The sequence below is a fragment of the Onychomys torridus genome, chromosome 15 (genome assembly GCF_903995425.1).
Source record: "Onychomys torridus chromosome 15, mOncTor1.1, whole genome shotgun sequence".
Taxonomy (NCBI): Eukaryota; Metazoa; Chordata; class Mammalia; order Rodentia; family Cricetidae; genus Onychomys; species Onychomys torridus.
The window spans coordinates 8,105,689-8,126,748 of NC_050457.1; the positions used below are offsets into that span (position 1 = coordinate 8,105,689).

The 21,060-nt window shown below is 38.5% G+C and overlaps 1 protein-coding gene across 6 annotated transcripts in view; it reads left to right on the forward strand.

Annotated features, from left to right (window-relative positions):
* The window catches only part of Mef2c (myocyte enhancer factor 2C), a 164,606-nt gene that overhangs the window by 73,459 nt on the left and 70,087 nt on the right, over positions 1 to 21,060 (forward strand). For all 6 annotated transcript variants that reach the window (XM_036206943.1, XM_036206945.1, XM_036206942.1 and 3 more), the window contains one exon: positions 13,858 to 14,061. In XM_036206943.1, coding sequence (XP_036062836.1) covers positions 13,858 to 14,061 — 204 coding nt within the window. The remainder of the gene's footprint in view (positions 1 to 13,857; positions 14,062 to 21,060) is intronic.

Genomic DNA, 21,060 nt, shown 5'->3' on the forward strand with positions numbered 1-21,060 from the left:
GTCTGTGTGTACAACCGGCCTTTTAATTCGACACTGTTGAAGTAAATTAATAAACGTGACATTGCTGTGTTTAAGCTACATTTCAGTGGTTATAGAAGATGACTATTGGCAGCTTTAAAGAGCTGTCACTCATGGCAATGGGGTCTTGCTCACCTCTCCTTTTCTGTGAGAGTGGTCCAAAGAGCCACTTGGACAAGGGCATAAAGTATGTAGGTCATTTCTGATAATGAAAACCAGCAAACGTGTGGAGGAACCCCTAACCTGTGCTCCCTTTAAATTATGTGTTCACATGTTGAAAAGAAAAATGTCAGCAGCTTTGCTGTGTCTGAAGCTGCTCCACTGGGGTGGCCTAGTAGGACCTCACACGGAGGCTCGCTGCTGTTTCTTCTTGAAAGCAGTGAGCCCAGTTCTCTCTGCCTTTGCATTTGTGTATTTGACCACATACAGAAGAGTGTGGGCTTCTGCAGGAAAGGAAATGCTAACCCAAAGTGAGCCCTGGAATACCACAGAACTTATTGGTACATTGTGTCTCAGAAAGATAAAACTGTCTCAAGACAGAAAGCAGTTTACACTGACTTCTGCCTTTATTGTCTCTTTTACAGCAAGTAGAAAACAACTGAAGCTCCACATCCAACTTAGAAACATAAAATAATTAATAAGGATAACAATTCAAAAAGTACAAAAATTCAGAATCTTTACATTTTTTTCAGTTATTAATTTTATAAAGCCAATTTCTTAACCTTCATTAAGTTTCGCAAGTTGATACATACAACAAACTTATGAACTGTCAACTTATCTTACAGATATATTCAGACAGCTTGATGAAAGTCATTACCAATTAGTTTCCAAGGATGACATGTAAATTATTCCATTTAATCCTTAGTAATCCTATTTTATAGCTGGATGTTATTTATTTATTAAGCCAACAAGTTCCCAGAAGAAAATATTCACTAGTGAATAACAATCTTACCCAGGGAGGAACAAAGCATTCTATAAACAGCCAGCAAGTGCGACCTGGTTGTTTGTGTGATGAGTTATGCCATCTCTGAGTCGGCCATGGAGCTCTTCCTTAGTGCTTTGAATGCAGCCTTAGACGATGTCTAAGTGGATATGTGTCTGTATTCAGTAAGAAAGCTTTACTGACAAAGCAAAGGTAGGGTAAATTTGTCTAGTGGGCCATAGTTTGTAGACCTCTGGTCGACTGAAATAGACATGAACTGTGGAAATATAGAACAAAAATGTCATTTATGGGCTGAGAGTGAAAATATTAAAGTACTATGATAGGACAGCAAGGGATGCTTTATTTACCACTCAAGCTTGGGAAATGGCCTCTCCAAGCAGGTGCAAAATATGGGAACTACAACATTCTAGAAGAACCAGAATTTCTAAGGCTTGAATTAGGACAAAGCTTGGCTGGGGATTCAGAACACAGTTAACAGGACTTGAGCCTGGTGTGTGACTTTAGAGTAATGAAGGACTCCACAGTGTGTGACAACATCCTGCACAGCTTAGAGAAGCCTCTTCAGGTCTGAATAGCTGGCCACGATTTTATAGTGAAGAGCAGAAAATGCCCAAGATCCAGTCTCAAAACTCCTCGTGGTCAAAACAAAACATATTTCTTTCCATGATCATGACGCATCTACTATAACTTAAGGGCTCTAAGAGCAAGACTTTACTTCATGTCTTTTTCCAGTCATGTAATATTGCATCCCATAAGGTATACTCGACAAGAGTCCGACTTTTAGCCATATAGAAATCTGTCTCTAGTTCCAGCCCCACACTTAGTAATATTATTCTCCAGTCACAGTAGCTTAATAGATAATATAGAATATTACAGTACACTGAAATAGGAAAACTCTCAAGAAAATTGTTTAACCTCTGAATGAGCAGAGCAAGGATTAAACAATAGTAGCCACCGCATTCCAGTGCTGAGCCATGAAGTGATGCATTTGAAGTGCCTGGGATGTAAGTGCTCAATCAACACACAGATTTGCTTCTCCTATTATGATTCATGCTCTTTGAGCCATTGTTTCTTACAGTCATTGTGATTCCCATCCAAACAGCTCCTGTGCTGTGTAGCATATGAAAGAAAAGTTGCTGGGTCTTCACTGCAAGGGAGCTCCACCACAAAAGAAAGTCATGAGGGGAATGGAACAGGAGAGCAGGAACACAAAGAAGTCCCCTTGCTGACAAGCTGTGAGAGACTCATCCAGAGCAATGTTGCTGCAGAGAGTATGGTCTGTGGGCCCAGAAGGGAGAGCGCACAAGACACACACAAAGTTGGTCTTAGGACTGTGGTGGGTGGCGGTCATCCTGTGCGTGTGCTAACACAACTTTCAAATGTGTGTTACTGACCAAATTGTCCTTAAAATACTTTTCACCATTTTTAATCACTTCTGCCTTCAAGCTTATGGTAAATCACGATTTCAATCTCTCCATCTTCATTTTTTTCTTTTTTTTTTTAACCTTTGATCCTCATTGATTAGGCAGCCATATAGTCTTGGCCTTTTTCATATGTTACACAATTTGAATTTGGTGCCTGAAACAATTGGATTTTTAATTAGTTTTTTTTTCAATATGACTCATTTTTACAAACAAAATATAATTGGAAATTTGTCCCATCAGGAAGAAAAATGAATATAAACTCAGAATGCTAAGTAAGCCTAAACCTATTTGCTCATATGTTTGCATTGAATTTTTCAGCCTTCCTCCTTTGAACGGGCTAACATGAGTAAATTCCAATACATTTGTGCAACTTATTACAAAAAGACATCTAAATATGAGAATAACTGCAAGAGGGCAGTATTTGCAAATAGCACATCTGGGGCCTAAACCAGTAAGTTTGGACATATATTTCAATGCCTCGGGTTTTTTTTTTTTTTTTTTTTTTTTTTTTTTTTTTTGCTTCCTTCAGCTCTAGCGCTTTGGATGTTGCCAGCAAAGAAAATCCCACATAATTATCAGTGCAATAGCTTGAACCCATATTAAAGACAATCAGCATCACTCCCCTTTAATAAGTCAGGAGTTACAAATTAAAGTAATTCAGGGATTTCAGATTCTCTATCCTCTCTTCTTCTTGAACTTCTGTTTCTTTCCATGACCCACGCTGCGTGCAGCAGGTTAGGGAAGGCCCACAGACACTTCTGTTCAGGGTAGATACCACTTCTGGTTGTTTGTACATAGGGAGTTGAGTTTTTTTTGTTTTGTTTTTGTTTGTTTTTAGCTAAATCATAGTTTTGCAATGAACTGGAGAATAAAAAAATATTGTGATTCCCTTAGGTGACAAAAAAAAAAGAAAGGAAAGAAGAAAAGAAAACAAAAAAGACAAAACCTGCCTTTAACTGTTTTCAGTTCTTAAAAACTTAGCTCAGGTTTCACAGGGATTTTTGGTACAACTTCCCTTCAAGACGGTATTCAGAATATGAGCGAGTAAAAAGGGCTGGTTACAATTCTAAATTTGGAGATTACATCTAATTACCTAAATAAAGTTTGTTGAGATTCACTCTTCAAATGTAGAAAACGAGAGAGTTGAGAAATGCAAATTCATGGCTTTGACAAAATAAGTTCTTGGTGGATTCTGTAGTCTGACGTGGAGAGCTGAGGTGTGCAGTCACATTGTCAAATGCACTTCCTTCCACGTTGCCAGAAACAGCATCTTCATACTTGCCAGTGTTAGCTGAGACAGTAGAGCTGAACTACCCTTCTTCACTGAGGAATCTTGACCCTGCTGCAGAGCTTGTGAATAGGAGGTTCAGTGAAAAAAAAAATGTTAATTTTTTTTTTCTGTCTCAGGACAAGTAAGTTTGTACATACCTCATAACAATGATTATTTTATCTTTTTTTCTTAATAACATATTTTAACAGATTATAACCTTTCCTGAACTTATATAAAAATTATGCTCAGGTCACTATGCATAAATGAAATGTGGGTGCATCATGGTTATGTTAAGAAAGGTATTGTTCAGAGCTGATGTTAGGCTACACTGATTCATACTGGAAACATCTACTGCATATTCCCCCTATACAGCCTCATTCTTTCACTAATTAATCTTTTTGTTTGTTTGTTTGTTTTGTTTTTTGAGACAGGGTTTCCCTGTGTAGCTTTGGTGCCTGTCCTGGAACTCACTCTGTAGCCCAGGCTGGCCTCGAACTCACAGAGATCCGCTTGCCTCTGCCTCCCGAGTGCTGGGATTAAAGGCATGTGCCACCATTGCCAGGCCTCACTAATAAATCTTAAAATAATGAAGGAAACAGATCTTTTATAAAATTATTCCAATTGCTGTCCAACATACTCATATTTTTTTGGTAGAAAATCCAAGAGAGGCTAAAATTCTCAAATGGGAAGTGGTCTTCATGTAAGAAATAAGTGCTGTCTCCAAATGCTAGGGTTGTTTTGTTGTCTCGTTCTAATTTGTGTATCTGACATAATTTCTATTCAGAGATAAACGACTTAGAAGTTATAAGAATACTTCGGTGTGCCTCAGAGACTTCAAGGGTTTTTGTGGAAAGCTGACAGTACCTGGCCTGTTTGTGTCTGTGAACACATGCTCACACCCTTTCTTTGCTCAAGTCACTGCTTGCTTTACACATGCACACACTAAGTGTGACGTACTTTTACTGAGAAACCACACTAGGAATATGAACATTACAAATAGACCACATAAACTGAGAAAGTTCTTCTGAACTGTGAGTTAAATAAACATTGGTAAGCTCTTGAAAAGCCATGTCCTTTGCAGACAAAAACGCTGTTAGCATCATAATTTATTCATTTAAAATGGAATACTTTCAAACTTACAATGAAAGCATTATTCTAAAGTTTATAACCCAATTGTACTTTTGAAAAATATTTGGAAGCTATCATTTTTTTTGCAAAAGTATTGGCTACAGCAAAAAACAAAATAAGTAATATAATTAAAGTGAGGATTAAAAATTCCTCATTTGCACTGTGTATTTGTGCCTCTCTTGAAATATGTTAGACTGTTAATGGGAGTAAGAGAAACCAATTTAGATGTTTGAAAATTTGACTTTTAATTTTAAATTGGAACAGTTTAGCTTAAGAAATCACTAACATTTAAATAACATTTCAACAAATGTAACTGTTTGGAAACTCCAGCTGAGGCAGTCTCCCGCCTTCTGTCTTTCAAGGATTGATTTGGAAGGCCCTCGGGGAGAAAATACTGGAGTTGGGAGGTGAAACTGAAGCCATTGTGGGAAGGAAGAAGTTACTCTCTTCCTGTCATAACAGGAAGGCATAGACAAATGTGCTTCCGGAGTTTGCTCAGCAGGCAATGAAGGAGGCTTTGACCTTTAACTTATGTACATTTTGGCTGTGTTGAACTAGTAAACATGCTTTTACCCTGTCCCAAATATTAATCTGGATTGTTCGATTCTTCTCCACTTCAAATTATGTATCTTAAGTAGATGAAGTGAGCTGCAGCAGCCTGTGACCACTGCTGAACGTGGTACTTACTTAAAAATCAGCTCTAAGAAACCAGTCGGACCCGAACAGCACATGGAGTATGTCTAAAATTACATGATAGGAGTCTCTTTTAAAATGTAGAGCTTTACTGTGCTTTGCAATTGGCCACTCTTTGAAACCCTGACAAACTGAATGATTGACACTGGCCTCCCCTTTCATTACATAAACAAATCTATCAGAAGTCCTCAGAAACAACTTTTAAAGCCTATGGTCTTCAGTAGACACTCTTACTTGTGATCTAATCTCTATTACTCACCCTCAAAATACCAATGCACAAGATTTACATTTGTATTTAGAAGTTGTGGGTGTTGACTTCGGGTAAAGGGCTGATAGAGTCTTATATTCTATACTTTGAGCCCCTTAATTTAATGGTTTTATTGTGTTGGGAAAGTCAGGGACCACTGCTAAGTGTCCTGTGGAAATGCCACTGTATTTCACTGAAACAGCTCAGTTGGCTGGAGGCTAAGGAGGACAATGGTCTCCTTTGCCACAGAACACACTGCTGTCTCATCATCGCAAGTTGTGCTGGAGGGTTACAAGCACATGGTAGCAGTCTGCTTAAAAGAAGCCCTGACTACTCCTTAAAGAGCCTTTCATTTGGGATGGCAGGCCCGGGCATTGTATAAAGGAGCGCTTGTCTAGAACACAAGTCTGCAATGGCATTACTTCCTCCCACTGAGAGTAATCATCAGGCCTAGAGCTCGGAGCCTTTCTAATGACAGACTGAATTCAACAAAATAAAACGAAAGAGGAATACTCAGAACAGTTGTGCCATTACTTACTGACAGAAGCAAGGGAGGGCAAAATAGAGCATTCAGAAGGCCATTTCCCTTTTTCAATTAGAGATTGTCATTACAGACTCTTGACTCCATCCCTAACCCAGAGGCTCATGGATTATTACAGAGCACATCGTCTCCATGAGCTACTCCTCTGTCACTCATTCATCTCCCTCAACTTAAGCAAGTGGAGATTATCTCTGTGGCAGAGAGGGGAGGAAATGGGTGAGGTCTAAAACACTTTCATATAAAGAAGTTATATTAATGAGTTGGGGTGTGGCAAAATGTAAAATCATTGAAAATAGAGTTAGTTGGGTATATTCTAATATATTCTGAAGTAAAACGACAATTACTTTATTACTGTATGAATTAAAAATAAGGCTACAGGGTAGAGTTGCTTAGTAGTAGAATGCTTATCCATCTACAGGAAGCTCTGCTTTTGATGATGGCACTGGAAAAAAGAAGAAAGAAAGAGAGAGAGGAGAGGGGGGAGGGAGGGTAGGCAAGGAGAGAGGGAGGGAGGGATGAAGGGAAGGAAGGAAGGAAGGAAGGAAGGAAGGAAGAAAGGAAGGAAGGAAAAAAGAGAGAAAAAAGCCTGGGAGAAGAAAGGAGAGCAGGAGGGTGGTGAGAAGGAGGGTGGATGGGTTAAGGATGACTTCATTTATTGAATACAAAACGATCATTAGGATTGGGTCTCAAGCACTGTGACTTCAGAGTCTACACAAAGTTAACATTGCATCCCTTTGAGATAGTCTTAAACTTCAAGGTCTGTGCATCTGATGTTCTCGGGGGTGGGGGTGGGTGGTAGCTATTGTTTGCCAAGTTTCATCTCTTTTATTCCTTCGGAATTCTTTCCAGTAAGGCCCAAGGATTCCCTTTGTTAGTACAGAGCTCAGCTCTTTGGAGATGGCTAGGAAAGTAAAGGGATGTGGGACATGTGTATGGAAGGGAAGAGATGACGAAATACACTTTCCATTACACAGTATGCCACGCTAATTTCCCAGACATGGAAGAAACTGCATGGGACCCGTCCTCTGGCTTTAAAACTTGGTATTTAAACTGCCTGTGTAGCAATGTCTATGTGGTAATCGGAGTTCCATTATTTTTATTCTAGCTGTGAGCAGACATGTATTTGCTGCCAGCAAAAGAACTTCCCATTTTGGGAAACTGAAACATCTATAAATATAGAAATAGTGTGCGCCTACTCATGCTTGTATGTGGTTCTCACCAGCTTTCGTGGGAATAATGGCTTGAGTGTCTAAAGGGCAGCCATGACTACAGAACCACACAAAAGCATCTCTGGTTTATTGGTGGAACCAGAAACCACTAGTTCTCAATTTAGTATTAGTAGTATTATTTTATTTATTTTAACCTAGGAAGCTACCTTTATATGAATTAATGCTCTTCACTAGAGTTCTGTTCTCATGAGAAAGTCTAATACTTATTAAAGAAAATAAAAAGTGGTGTATTTCCATGCTCAGCTAACACTGGGCTGGGTCTAAGCCATGAGGAGCTTCTGTCTAGAAGACAAAAAGCATGCTGACTAGAGAAACATGTATCATGTATAGAAAAGGTATTACTTCTAGTACATCTAGGGACTAGTTGTATAACTTTACATAAGACCACTTACCTCTGTGTATAGTATCCACCTGAGAAAGGGAGATGACAAACTGCCAACTACGGCCTACAGGTGACACTATTAAATATTGTTAAACAGCTCAGCAGAAAGCCTTTGACCATCATAAAAAACTCACCAAATCCAGTGTTCTTGTCTAAAATAATTATATGTTATAGAGTATGCTCTGATTTCACCAACAAACTCAAACAGAATATGATGCCATTCACTTTTTTTCTTTGGCTCAATTTCAGGGCATGTATATTTTCACTGTAAGTTAAAATGACAAAAACATAAAAGAACTATGTAAACATGTCCCCTGCTGGTGGTAAGCTTCCTTTTCATTTACTCTGAGCGTAGATGAGAGTTTATTTTGAAACCTCCATTTTGTACTGAAAACATGTACAGTTTCTCCACTGATCCAGCCATTCATCCAATAAATACTAGTCAATTATTATTTTTGTACTTTAAATTACATGGCTCCAACTTTCAAGGAAAGCATGAAGCAGTTGAGATACTCTAAGGTAAACACAGGCGAATAGAGGTAACATAAGCAGATGGTCCCTAACCACAGAATCACAGTGATGTTTTACTTCTTGGTATATGGAATAGTAGCAAGTGTCTTCAATGGCTTTTCCTCCAGAATTAGTTGCAGACCCTGCATCAACCTCTTCAACATTCTATCAGTGGCCTGACTTAGTCAACATCTTCTTAGAGTCCAGCTTATAGCACATGATAGTCACTAAAGATCACTCTAACAGATCAGTAAAGATAATTTATTCCCACTGGGAGATGTTATAAACTTAGATCCTTTTCCCAAAACCATCTACCATGTTTTTCAAAAAGAGATTTAAAAAAAAAAAAAAGCTATGAATGAAAATTTCACAATCACCTGTTTGATTCATTTGATTCAGCTCATTTATGACTCAGCTTGTTGAAGTCTGTAGAAGCTTTTGACTCCGGTACCAGAGTGTTAGCTCCGCTCTCTGCATTGATGGTACATGCAGATCTAATGAGCATACCTTCCACTTTCACTAAACACTTGTTAAACATGTTTCCTGGGACTAGAATGACTGGATTCCACAGCGCTTTTTCAGAGACTCCTTCACACTTAGGGTTGGTTAATTCATTTATCTTTTCAATATAATTCTTCAGTTGATCAGCCATTCTCAAAAGCACAAATACATATTTATTAAAAGTCAGAACTCATCAGATAGTGCAAAGAATGCTTGCTTGACAAACGTAGTCACCCGAAGCCCTTGAGCCTCCTCTGTGTATGAGGTAGAAAGAAATGCATGTTTGTGTGTACATGTGTGTGTGTGCATGTGGGTGCATGTGGTCATGCATGGGGAGGCTCTAAGTCTGTTCTCGATGTCTTCCTCAGCCCCCCTCTACCTCACTTTCTTAAGACCAGGTCTCTCACTCAACCTGCAATTCACTGATTGGTTAGGCTGTCTGGCCAGTAAGCTCCACCCCCAGGCTCCTAGCCCCTAGTCACAAATAAGCACCACATCTGCCTTTCTGTGGGTGCTGGGGACCAACACTTAGGTCCTTAGGTTTGCACAGTGATGAGTTTATAGACTGAGGCATCTCCCCCCATCCTTCAGTCCTGCTTTTTCCCCCCTCTATGTCTATGACCATAAAAATCAACATCTGTCTTCACACTTTTTTACCCTTTGTGATACATCATCTAGGGACAGACTCAAAAACATTTTGCACTGAACTTTTCTTGAAGTCTAGGGAATCTATACATATGCATTCTGTTATGGACATTCTCTGCTTATCATAGTATAAATTTCAGAATAGCATAATTGCTTTCTCTCGAGATTCGTGACAGTAAATTAAATTGCCAAAAGGCAAGTAAAGAAAGTATCTGCTTTTAACAGAAAATTATACTGAGGCAGCCAATGGAATTTAAAATAGAGTATCTCTGTTCTGTAATCTACAATTCACCAACTAGCCATTCTGTACAGACAAGTTAGTTGTATGAAGGCTGCTCTGGGATCTTGGGAACTAAAAGCCAGTGAGAAAGACAAACTCAAAAGCCATCAACTCTGTGGTATTAGAATACTTTTGAAAACAAAGGCTTGTACAAGTTATTGGGGGAACCAGTACATAATAGTACATACCTGTAAACCCAACAACTGGGAGGCTGAAATAAGAGAGGCCAGTGCCAACATGAAGAGACCATGTCTCATCAGGCAGTTAATAAATCAGTTAATACTGGAAAACTAAAATGAGGAAGGAAAGATTTTTAACTGAATATGGCAGTGAAAACAGCTTAGATGTTGTGATTCCAACTAAGCTTTCCAGTGTGGTGGGAGGCTACCAGTGGCCAGAAGGAACGGGAGAGGTCACGGCACCACAAACACTTTTGACCAACTGCAGTGTAAGAAATAATTCCAGGAGAGTAAACTTTCAACGGGTTTAGTATCTGTCAGTTTTCTTTTTCAGTCTAGAGAAATTTGGTCTGAAAACAAAAGCTAAATTAAAACGACTAGATAATAATACCTCTGCAACTCAGTAGACGTGCTAAGAAATAGAAATTTTTGGTCAAATAATGTATTTTGTTCTTGAGAGAAAAAAAGTCCTTTAAACACTGAAGCATTTGGTGATTCTCTCCTCCAGTCATGGAAATGACAGGAACTAAAGAAGTACTGTTGTATGTAATACAAATTCCAACATCCAGCACAAATGTGTAACATGGAGAGAGCTAAATAATGCTCAATAGTTATTGCACCTCATGACATTGGACATGTAGAAAAGTCTTTAGTAAAAACTGTCTCTGAAAGATTTTCATAATTTCTTCATGATTGGACAATATAGAGCTGCCTTCAACAAATATGACTTTTCAATTTCAGATTCCAATTTCAATTTCTCATCTCTCTTTAATAAGATTGGCATAAAATATGTGATATCTGTGCATATGCTAGGACTTAAAACTTAGGGTTACTATAAAATCTGATATTGAAATATCTTCATACATCCTGATCATTACATGTGGGGCTATGGAAAGATTCAATGGGAAAATAAAATTTTCAATGCTTACAGTGTATTTCTTCTTGTCATGCAAATGTATTTATTAAATCTCTGTAATTCTGAAAACTAGATGTTGAATTACAGTGCCCACTTAAATAATATTGGCTTTATTCTTCTCTTGATGTATCCCAATTGATGTAAACACTTGGAAAGAGCATCTTTACTTAACTGCTGTAAATCCACTTTCTGTATCACCTTAGGTCAAAATATGCTATTGAAATAGAAATCTGGACTTGTCCCCATTACAAACTATTGTCAGGTTATGAAAAATGTAATCATTACAATACATTATTATATTTAAGTATAAAAGCTCTGAATTGCAATCTTTGTCATTGAGTGGCATATTTTAAATGAAGAGTAATATCCCAGATCTCTTTGGAAAGCTTAATTCTAAAAAAAAAAAAAACAATTTTATCTAACTATGAACAATGGGAAAAAAGCATTATAAAATACATTTTGAGTATGCAAGAAGAATATGAACATAATACAGAAATAAATTTAGAGCAACTAAGAGTAGATTTTGAAGACGTTTTCTTAACTGCTTTAATACAGTCATCATTGCAGATTGCAGTTTTAACGAAAAGAAGCTATATGCACTGACTTTTTTGACAGGTATTATTAAATAAGTGTGCATTACCCAGCAACTTATTTGGTTACACAAAAGTTGAGAAGTATCTAAGAGTAAACACAAATAGTGGTTTTGGTGAATTTCTGTCCTAAATATACTTTGGTGATGACTGTTATAATGTGCCAAATTCTGAGAATTGAGTACAGCAGAAACCATTCTGTGTTGAGACCTTCTACCTGCACTACATAGTCATGAAGTCTGATTAAAAGTAGTTCCATATATGTGAAACTACTTGGCACCAATGCTTCTATATTTAATACATTTTAGCCTATTTCACTGAAGAAAACAGAAATATGCAGTTAGATTTATGTCTCAAATTGCATCTCAAACAACTGTAAAATATATTTTAATAGCTCACTATAATTATTGATTATACTTATCAATTCCAATAGGAAAGTCTCCTGCCCATCTTTAGTGTCAGCCATAACTCATTCAAATGAACCAGAGTAAAATTTCCTAAAGCAATATGATAATCAGATATGAAAATAGAATACTAGGTTATTCTATCAGAACCACTTTAGAAAAACAGTAAACAAAGAGATAAATGGTAAGGCATTGAGAGTTACTGTGGAGCAAAACTGCCCAAGTTAAATGCAAATAACAAATAACATCTGCATAGAGATTGGCTGCTTTGTGTGGGCTGTGGTAAAAGTGCTTGATATTCCAAAGGATAATCAGCCCACACAGATAGTTTAGCATGGTCCTCTCATCAGGCAGAGCAACATTCTCAACCAGCTTCAGTTTAGAGGATCCTCATGTCACCAAGACATGTGTTTTCTTAGATCTCAGTTGTAGAGAGCCTGTGCTTATGATGAGATGGGCAATATGGATGAGAGAGATGCTAGAGTGAATCCTGAAAGCTGGACTTTAGAGATTTTGATAGTCCAGGCATGCTTTGAATGGGGGGAACATTCATTACTTATCTGGAGCCAAAGGGGGGAAAGTAATGGGAATGTAGATTTAGGAATTACAAATAAATGGCAATCAAAAGTAAGCTGACGTGTGCAAGACCCATTGCATTTAAAGGGGGAAAAAGCTAAATAAACTGTCAGAGACCCCCAAAGTATGACCCTCAAAACCCTAGTTCCAAAAAATTATATGTGCTTCTCAAATAAAAATTAAAAACAAAAAAAAGCAAAGGAGCATATGGCTCTGTCAGCCATGGGACTGGGAAGCAGGTTGTCATTTAAAGGGTCCTCAGCCTTTGTTACCCCAGCCTGCCTACTACCCAATCAAGCCATAGGCCATCCCTTGGAAGTCTTTTCTGGAAATGATATGCAACTTACTTGCTTGGAAACACTGGACCGTGTATGGGTTTGTAATTAGTGATGGTCATGCCTTCGGGTGGGTCGGCCGGCAGGACAAGATGAAGTTTGAAGAACACTGATACAGCAAGAGTGAAATGTTTGCACTGACATCTGGTGGGACTGGCGAGCAAAAAGCCTGGCAACTGGAAACAAGAGCTGTTGGAGATAGTTTGTGAGGGAAAGGAGTGTGGGGTGAAGTTTTGCCGAATGAGATGAACCAAGGAGGCAGGGATTCCAGGCAGGGAGGTCACCAGGCCAGCAAGCCGCTAGGCTGTCCATGGTGACGTGATAAGGATATGAATGATGGGGCCGGATGGGAAATAGACAAGTGTGAACTTGACAAATAATTGTAGGGAAGGAATTCTGGGACTTGGTCATAGATTAGACTAGAAGAAGAAAAGGTCACAGTTAAAGTTACTGACTTGAGAGAAGAAAAAAGGAAACAGAAGAGGGATACTCAAATCCTAGCAGAACTTCCCAGTGCGTGCACAGCTTAGATTCTGGAGAGTAGAGCCCACTGCCCGAGAGTTACACCCACAAGCCCCCAAGTGTTTCCAATTAAGTGGCACAAGACTGAACAATTTTATGTGTGTGCTGTTTTAACACAAATCTAAACTATCAGGTTTATAGTGTCACACCCAGTCTTCAAATGATTACAAAACAAATCAACCTCTAGATTTACAGTTGGGAAAATTGTTAACCACACTGAAGTTATAATCTTGCAATATTCAAAGAAACACAATTGTTTCTTCCACCACCTTCATTTAAGTCTCCCGAATTAAATCCTTTACCTTCAAGTTTCCCATTCTACCACTAGCTAGAAATCACACATTTTCAAATTCTAGGCAGAAATCACTTTCAGATTATTTGCTTTGTCTTTGAAATGTGTTTGTGCCCAAGGTTCTAGCAACTCTACACCCTTGTTTTGCAAAGGGGAAAAAAAAAAAGTAGTGTGAAAACATACAAAACACACGCATAAGGCTTTTATCTTTAAAGATACTTTCTTTTTCCAGGTGACATTTACGAAGAGGAAATTTGGGTTGATGAAGAAGGCTTACGAGCTGAGCGTGCTGTGTGACTGTGAGATTGCACTGATCATCTTCAACAGTACCAACAAGCTGTTCCAGTACGCCAGCACCGACATGGACAAGGTACTGCTCAAGTACACGGAGTACAATGAGCCTCACGAGAGCCGGACGAACTCTGACATCGTGGAGGTGAGCACGCCAGCTGTGAGCCTGGGCTGCGGTAGAGCCTCGTGGTGCGGGCCTTGCCCAGTGCCTTCTTTTCCCATGTTCCTGCTCCTGTACATCTTTTCAGGATTTTTACCCCAGATTCCACTGTACCACCCTGGTTACTCCTCCCAAAATGAAAGTTAAAGTGGCAAATCAATGAGCCATGTAAGGATCTAGAAATCCAGTTCCAGGGTCAACGCAGTGGCTGCTGCTCTCATGAGTGTATTAGGACATCAGAGTTGGGGGCTGTGGTCAGGTGATACGTCATCCAAATGGAAAACTCTTATCTATTTAAAATTTATTTTAAGTATAGCATAGTTTCCCTACAGAATCAATTTTTTTTCCAAGTGAATTCATTCTAGTCTTTCACATGTATCACTTCTTTCTAACTCACTCTTTCTAAGGCAATCTCACTGGGAAAGTCAAAACAACTATTATAAAAGTGTTATTTTTCACCAGGTGTGGTGGCACACACCTTTAATCTAAGCTCTGGAGAGACAGAGGCAGGTGGATCTCTGAGTTGGGGGCCAGACTGATCTACAAAGCAAGTTCCAGAACTACCAGGACTTTACACAGAGAAACTCTGTCTTGAAAATACCTCCTGCCCCCTCAATGTTGTTGTTGTTTTTTCTCAAAATAACATCATGGCAGCAGTGGGAACTGTCGATGTACTGAAGTCGGAAGTCAACTGAAGAGGTATTTATAAGTATTGGCTCAGTATTGCGTCCAGGTCCGATCTAAAACACTGTTTGCATACAACAGAAATAGTAAGTCCATGGAAAATGCTAAAATCTGTAAGGTGCCGTATGATTTTGGTGAAACTTCTAAAATATTTTCAACACATACCCTGTTTAAATGTTGTTACCTTCTGAGCAATGACTGACTCCTCAACTAAAAAGGTAGAATTGTTCCTATCTGCCTGATGGTTTTGCATCTCTTGTCTGTTCCTGGTTTCCTGGTTTGTATCTGCTTTCTCAGAACTGAATGGAAATAAATGCTTCAGAAGCATGGCCTCCATAGTTGCTTTGCCAGAGTACAAGCCGTTCTCAGTGTTTGATAGACTGCTGGCCAAAAAGTCCAGCACTGGCCACATGGTGGTGGCACATGCCCTTCATCCCAGCCCTTGGGAGAGAGAGACAAGAAGTTCTCTGTGAGTTTGAGGCTAGCCTGGTCTACAGAGAATTCCAGGACAGCCAGGCTATAGAGAGAAACTCTGTCTCAAAACAAAAGAAAACATGGAAGTCCAGCCTCAGTTCTCATCCAATGAATAAGCCTCCCACATCCCCTTCTTTTTGTTACACCCATCTCTAATAATTAATTATTTAAGACTAATTTTGATTTCTTTGCTTTTATTTGCAGTTTTCAAAAGCATTGAATTTGTTGCTTTTAAATTTTCACTTTGTAAATTTGTCTAATAAGACCAAACACAATTTTTTTGGGAAAAAAATCAGTGAACCGTGTTTGATATGTGGTGAAGATACTCTATGTCATTTATGCTTTTCATTGCCTAGTGATTTGAGCCATGCACTTGCCTGGATCCTCAATTTTAAGATTAGTAATAAAATTTGCCTGCCTTTAGAATATTTCTTTTCACACCTATATTTAAACTTGAAAATGAAGACTAAGCATAAAAGAGCTAGTTAGTTGTAAGGCTCCAAGGGCTTTTGTATATGTGAACTTTATACTCAAAACCCTGTCTTATACTACAGCTGTAATAAGATATATTCCATGATAGCAAACTGAATTAAAATCTGACATTGGACTTGATATCCTTGGACTAAACAGCCCTTCATGTGATGTGAAGCAATAGAACTTTACTGGATGGATTAGAAAAATATGTTGACTTTTAAATTGTGCTTTAATGAGTTTATAATCTAGAAAATCCATATGCTGAGTTTTGTTGAGGAGTGTGCTATATGACTTGAAGGTGACTTGCAATTTGGCACTCCATATAATATTTCATAGTGTTGTATGGATGGACCTCAGAGAATTGGAATTCTTTAAAGGCTGTGACATGAACACTGGGTGGAGTCTGAGATTTGTAATATCATGCTATGTGGCAGGTTGACTCTCCAGCTGAAGGTTTCTCATGTAAAAAATGAAGGGGGTTTGAGGATTGCAACTCAGTGGTAGAGCTTCTCATGAGTATGGGAGACTCTGGGTCTCCATTCCAGTACTGCACAAATAATTTGAAAATCATTTGTGACAGTATAATTTTTAGAAGGAATCATTCAAGACCACAGTAAAGCTCTAATTTCATTATCTTGTGTGTAATATATACATATTAAAGCTCTGAATTGCTCTAGGCTTTTAACTCTCTGGAAAAATCAAAATCAAGAGTGGCCCAGTATTGGGGGTATATATAACATGTAAATCTAACACATTATAAGTGTGTCCTGATGGGTTATCTCAGTAACATTCATGCTTCATCATTTGGCCTTCCTGCACTTTAGAAATAACAGTTGGCAGGGTCTCTAACTGATAAAGTTTTTTAGCACTGTCATATGTACCACCTTTAACAATGTGCAGAATTTAAATCAGAACACTCGAGATAAGAGATTCAGGTGGAAAGTGTATATAACATGTTCCCTCAAATAATTAGATATACCAGGTTTTAAACCTTTGTAGTAGTGCAGCAATTATAGTAGAAACTAAATCTGCAGTTGGAAGAATTCACTTTTAGAATAGGTCTAACATAAAGTTTAAAGTGAAGATAGTTTACTACTCCTGGGTAAAAATTTTAATCCTATTTATTTTAATTTGATGGAATACATTCAACTGGGTGAGTTTAATGAGGAGCATAATATGTTCCATGAAGGGTCATTAGTTTTATGTTTCCCATTTGGACCATTGCCTCTCTCCCTTAGCCCTCTACAAACAGTTTACTCACAAAAAGGAAAGGTTGAGGAGAGAGAGAACAGTGTGGTATCTAACATAGAGACTAAAGTGCAGATTCCTGGGCCATGCCAGAGCAGTGTTACAGGGTCACAGAAAAGTGTACAATGCGTGGGTGTTGAAAAGAGATTTCTCCTTTTAGCAAAAAGCTCTGTGTAATTACTATGTCTTTGCTTGATAATTAGCACTACTGTTACAATGGTACAGAGACACACAAAGGCTTAACAGATAGACTGAAATAGTTTTTCCCCCATTGTATCATAATGCAGCTTGAATATCTGTTTAGATACACTATATAAATATGCCAGATTTAGTAAATGTGTTAAAAATTGTAATCCATTGTTTAAAAAGGAAACAAAAACAGCTATTGTAATTAAAATACTTCCTTTGAAGAAAGTCCATTTTATTTTGGCTCTGTAAGACAAAATTAAATATTTGCCCAAGTGCTAGCTTACAAGGCTCTGAAACTCAGGTAGTGTGAAGAACTGCCTGTCATTACTGGTCCCCTAATGGAAGAAACTCTGGAGTTTCTCTTGGGCTGTATTCCTCAAGAAGTGTTTGTTAAATACCTGAGGATGGCCTGAAGAATGCAGATCCTATAGGACTAGTGCCTGGGAAGGGGATGCCTGCATTCTGAACAGATGCAGGCAGGCATTCTTATTAAAGATGTAAAATCTATATACAGAACCAGCTTGGGACCAATTGGAAGGGAAAGGAGCAGTGCCCCATAAATGCCACCTCAACTGCTAAAAGCCAAGTGTACACTCACAGTTCACCAGCACTACACGATAGCATGTGTGTTCTCAGGAATACTGCAAGTGATCCTTGGAATAACGGGGTCCTGGACTAATAGTAACTGCTATGTCTATTTCACATCTGCTAAACTTATGTGTATATGTTTATGCTTTATAGCCCAAGTGTGAGGGAACTTAGAACCTGGCCAACAAGGAGCCTCTCGCCACTCTCTTGTTCTGTGGAATGGTCATCCAGTCTGAGCCAGAATTCCAGCCATTCTGTATAAACAGGACCAAAACCCAAGGTCTTTCGCTGCTTCCTGGGAAATACAGAGATGAATATAGCACCTATTATAGAAGGAACTGTAGCATCACAGCTGTCTCAGTAGAAGATACTGGCTTTTATTTTTAGAAGCAAGACTGATCAATGAGTCTCCCACCTCTGTGTGAGTGAGTGAGAGAGAGAGAGAGAGACAGACAGACAGACAGACAGACAGACAGACAGTTGACAGACAGAGGGAGGAGAATTTGCATAAAATTTTCTTTCTGTCACCTGAGTCCTGCTTGGATTTAAAGACACCTAGCAGCCATTGTTGCATTAAAATGTTTCTTCACGGAGTAAGTGCGGTAACAGCCAGGGCCTAAATTAGGACCTCCAAGGCCTTAAAATAGCTTTTAACCTTTGTTGCCTCACCGTACTGCTGCAAGGTTGTGCACAGTCTAACTGCTCTTGCAGAACTGGGTAGAGATTGGTGAGTACAATTTTTGTTGGAAATAAGTACAACAAAAGGTAGAATTGGACCTCTTTACAGATCAGTATTACAAAATTTAAGATTGTGTATAAAATATAAAACTACCTGTTCACTTGACTCTCTAATATAGCTAAAGCAGTATAATTCATAATTATAAAATATAGATTTATAAACTTTGCATCTACCACAGGCTTATATTACACACAGCACTTAGCAGAAAAACACGTTCACTGTCTTGTTTGGTAGTTTCTGGACTACCGTTCCTTCAATCATTCACCAAACAAAGATTTGTCAAATTCTTGCTACGTGCTACATGCCATGGAATGCCTGGAGTGCAAATATAACCAGAGCAGCTTGAGGACTCCTGCTTCTTAAAGTGGCTCAGAGTCATGTGACCCAGCCATTTCCCATCTGCCTTTGCTTGTCACCCAGTTGACCTTGCCCTACACTTCCCATTCTGTGCGGTAGACACACAACTTGTATTCACCCCACACACAGCCTCTCCACACTCCATTTGCTTTCTCTTTGTGTTTTGGTTCTAGGTCTCTGACTTTGACTTGTCTTTACTTCAAGTAAAGTCCTGAATCATGAGTCCTGAGGAAGTCAGCCTTGTACTGAATACAGTCCCTGTATCCTAGGCTTCTTATGCTCTTTCTTCCACCTCAGAGTTATTGACATGATTACCTCCCTAATGGTAACACACTAGATTTGAAACTCCTGGGGGGCTGGGACTGGCTATGCAGCATCAGCACCAGCATTTATCCTAAAGTCTGAAGAGTAATAGATCCTCAGAATGCATTTAGTGGAATAAGCAGACAGGAAATAAACACACAATATCAAGTTATTGCCAGAGAATAGTATTACTTATTTAAAGAATAAAAACATTATTTTCATATCCCAGTGAAGTAGTTTATGACAGAGACCATTATAGAAATTCACAATTAGTCATCATGCAGGGAACAACTAACTGGCCATAGGGTACCAAGCCCCAATAAATAACATCTACAACACAACCCCTACACCTAAAGCTCAAGAAACATCACAGAAGAGGAAGATGGGTAGAGTCAGAAGACTGAGATATCTACAACGAGCTTGTGTCCTCTATGTGTGACAGGGAAGCTGAACCCATGAAATCTCATTACTATAGTCGCTTAAAATAAGACCTGAAGAGTGTGAGTGACTGATATGTCAATATGGATGGGGGAAATCTCACAAGGCTCCAGCCATAGATGAAAAACTATAGGCAATTAATGACTTTTGAGAGAGGGAGAACCAGTCTTCCCCAAAAATGACCCCTCAAGTGTGTTATCCAATATGAAATGGTCAGCTCTAAAAAACATATACATACAGGCAACACTAGATGAGCTCAGTAGGCTGTATTTATGTATTTATTCATACATGTATGCATATTCTTTTCCTTCAATAAGATGCCATACATTTTATAAGGGGGAGTGATATAAGATGAGTTGAGGGTGGAAAGGAAAAGAGGAATAATATAAATACAGTTCTCATACATTTCTAAGTTTGTTTAAAATCACTGTCTAGCTCTGTCACCTTGCTATATCAACCATTAGCCACGTGGGGCTCTTCACATTAAGTGAAACAAAACTCAGTAAAATTTATGATTCATTTCATCAATAGCAGTAGCCACATTTCAAGTGCTCTGTGGCCATGTGTGGGCTAGTGGCTACTGCGCAGAGGAGATCCTGACCCATTGGTTATCACAAAAGTTCAGTGAGACCACACTGGTGTGTACTGAAATGTGAAGAGAGAGTGTTTTACCTAACTCTACCCTCAAACACCAAGATGGATTCTTCAATTCATCATCATTTTATTCTTCAATATGAAAGTGTGAGGGGTACATTTCAGAAGTGGCTGTGCTGTAGAGTTCCAGTACTATAATTTTAGAAGCCAGAGTGCAAATGTTCTTCTACAAAAGACATCAGTTTGAAACTCAATAGTTGGTAAAACTAGACACACATTGTACCTCAGGCCAGTAACCACAGTCAACCAGTAACCTCACTGATAAGCCTGAGTGGTCTAGGCCATAGGGGAGCACTGACCATGTGGATAGGGTTGTGGTGTGGGGTTATGTTTTGTTTTTAACTTGAAGCTTGTTAATTGGGAGGTGGTAGATCTTTTATGTTACCATTTTTAATTTTCTTGATGTAACATTGAACCGCTGCTTAACTTTGTAATTAGTAATTTCCATTGAAAAATCCTCTTTATGAAGAGATATAAAGAAATATTGTCCTTTATTTGCATTACAAATATTTCATAGATTTACCATGAAACATAATTGAAATAGTTCATGCGGCTAATGATTCAGGAAGCCTCTGCTGCTGTATGTTAAAACAAGTATAGACGTTTTCAATAGATTATCTAAATTATTAACAAAATGTTAGCCTCTCCCATAAATATTTAAAGTTGAGCTTTCCCAGGACAAAGAAATGAACTGAATTTTGTAAGAGTTTTTTTATATTTCATTTTTGTGTGTATATCTTTAAAAACTTTACTAAGACCTGCAAACTATATTTGTGTGTGTCCTAATAAGAAACTACAGTTCCAGTGTATTCATATTTCTCATAACTATAACACAA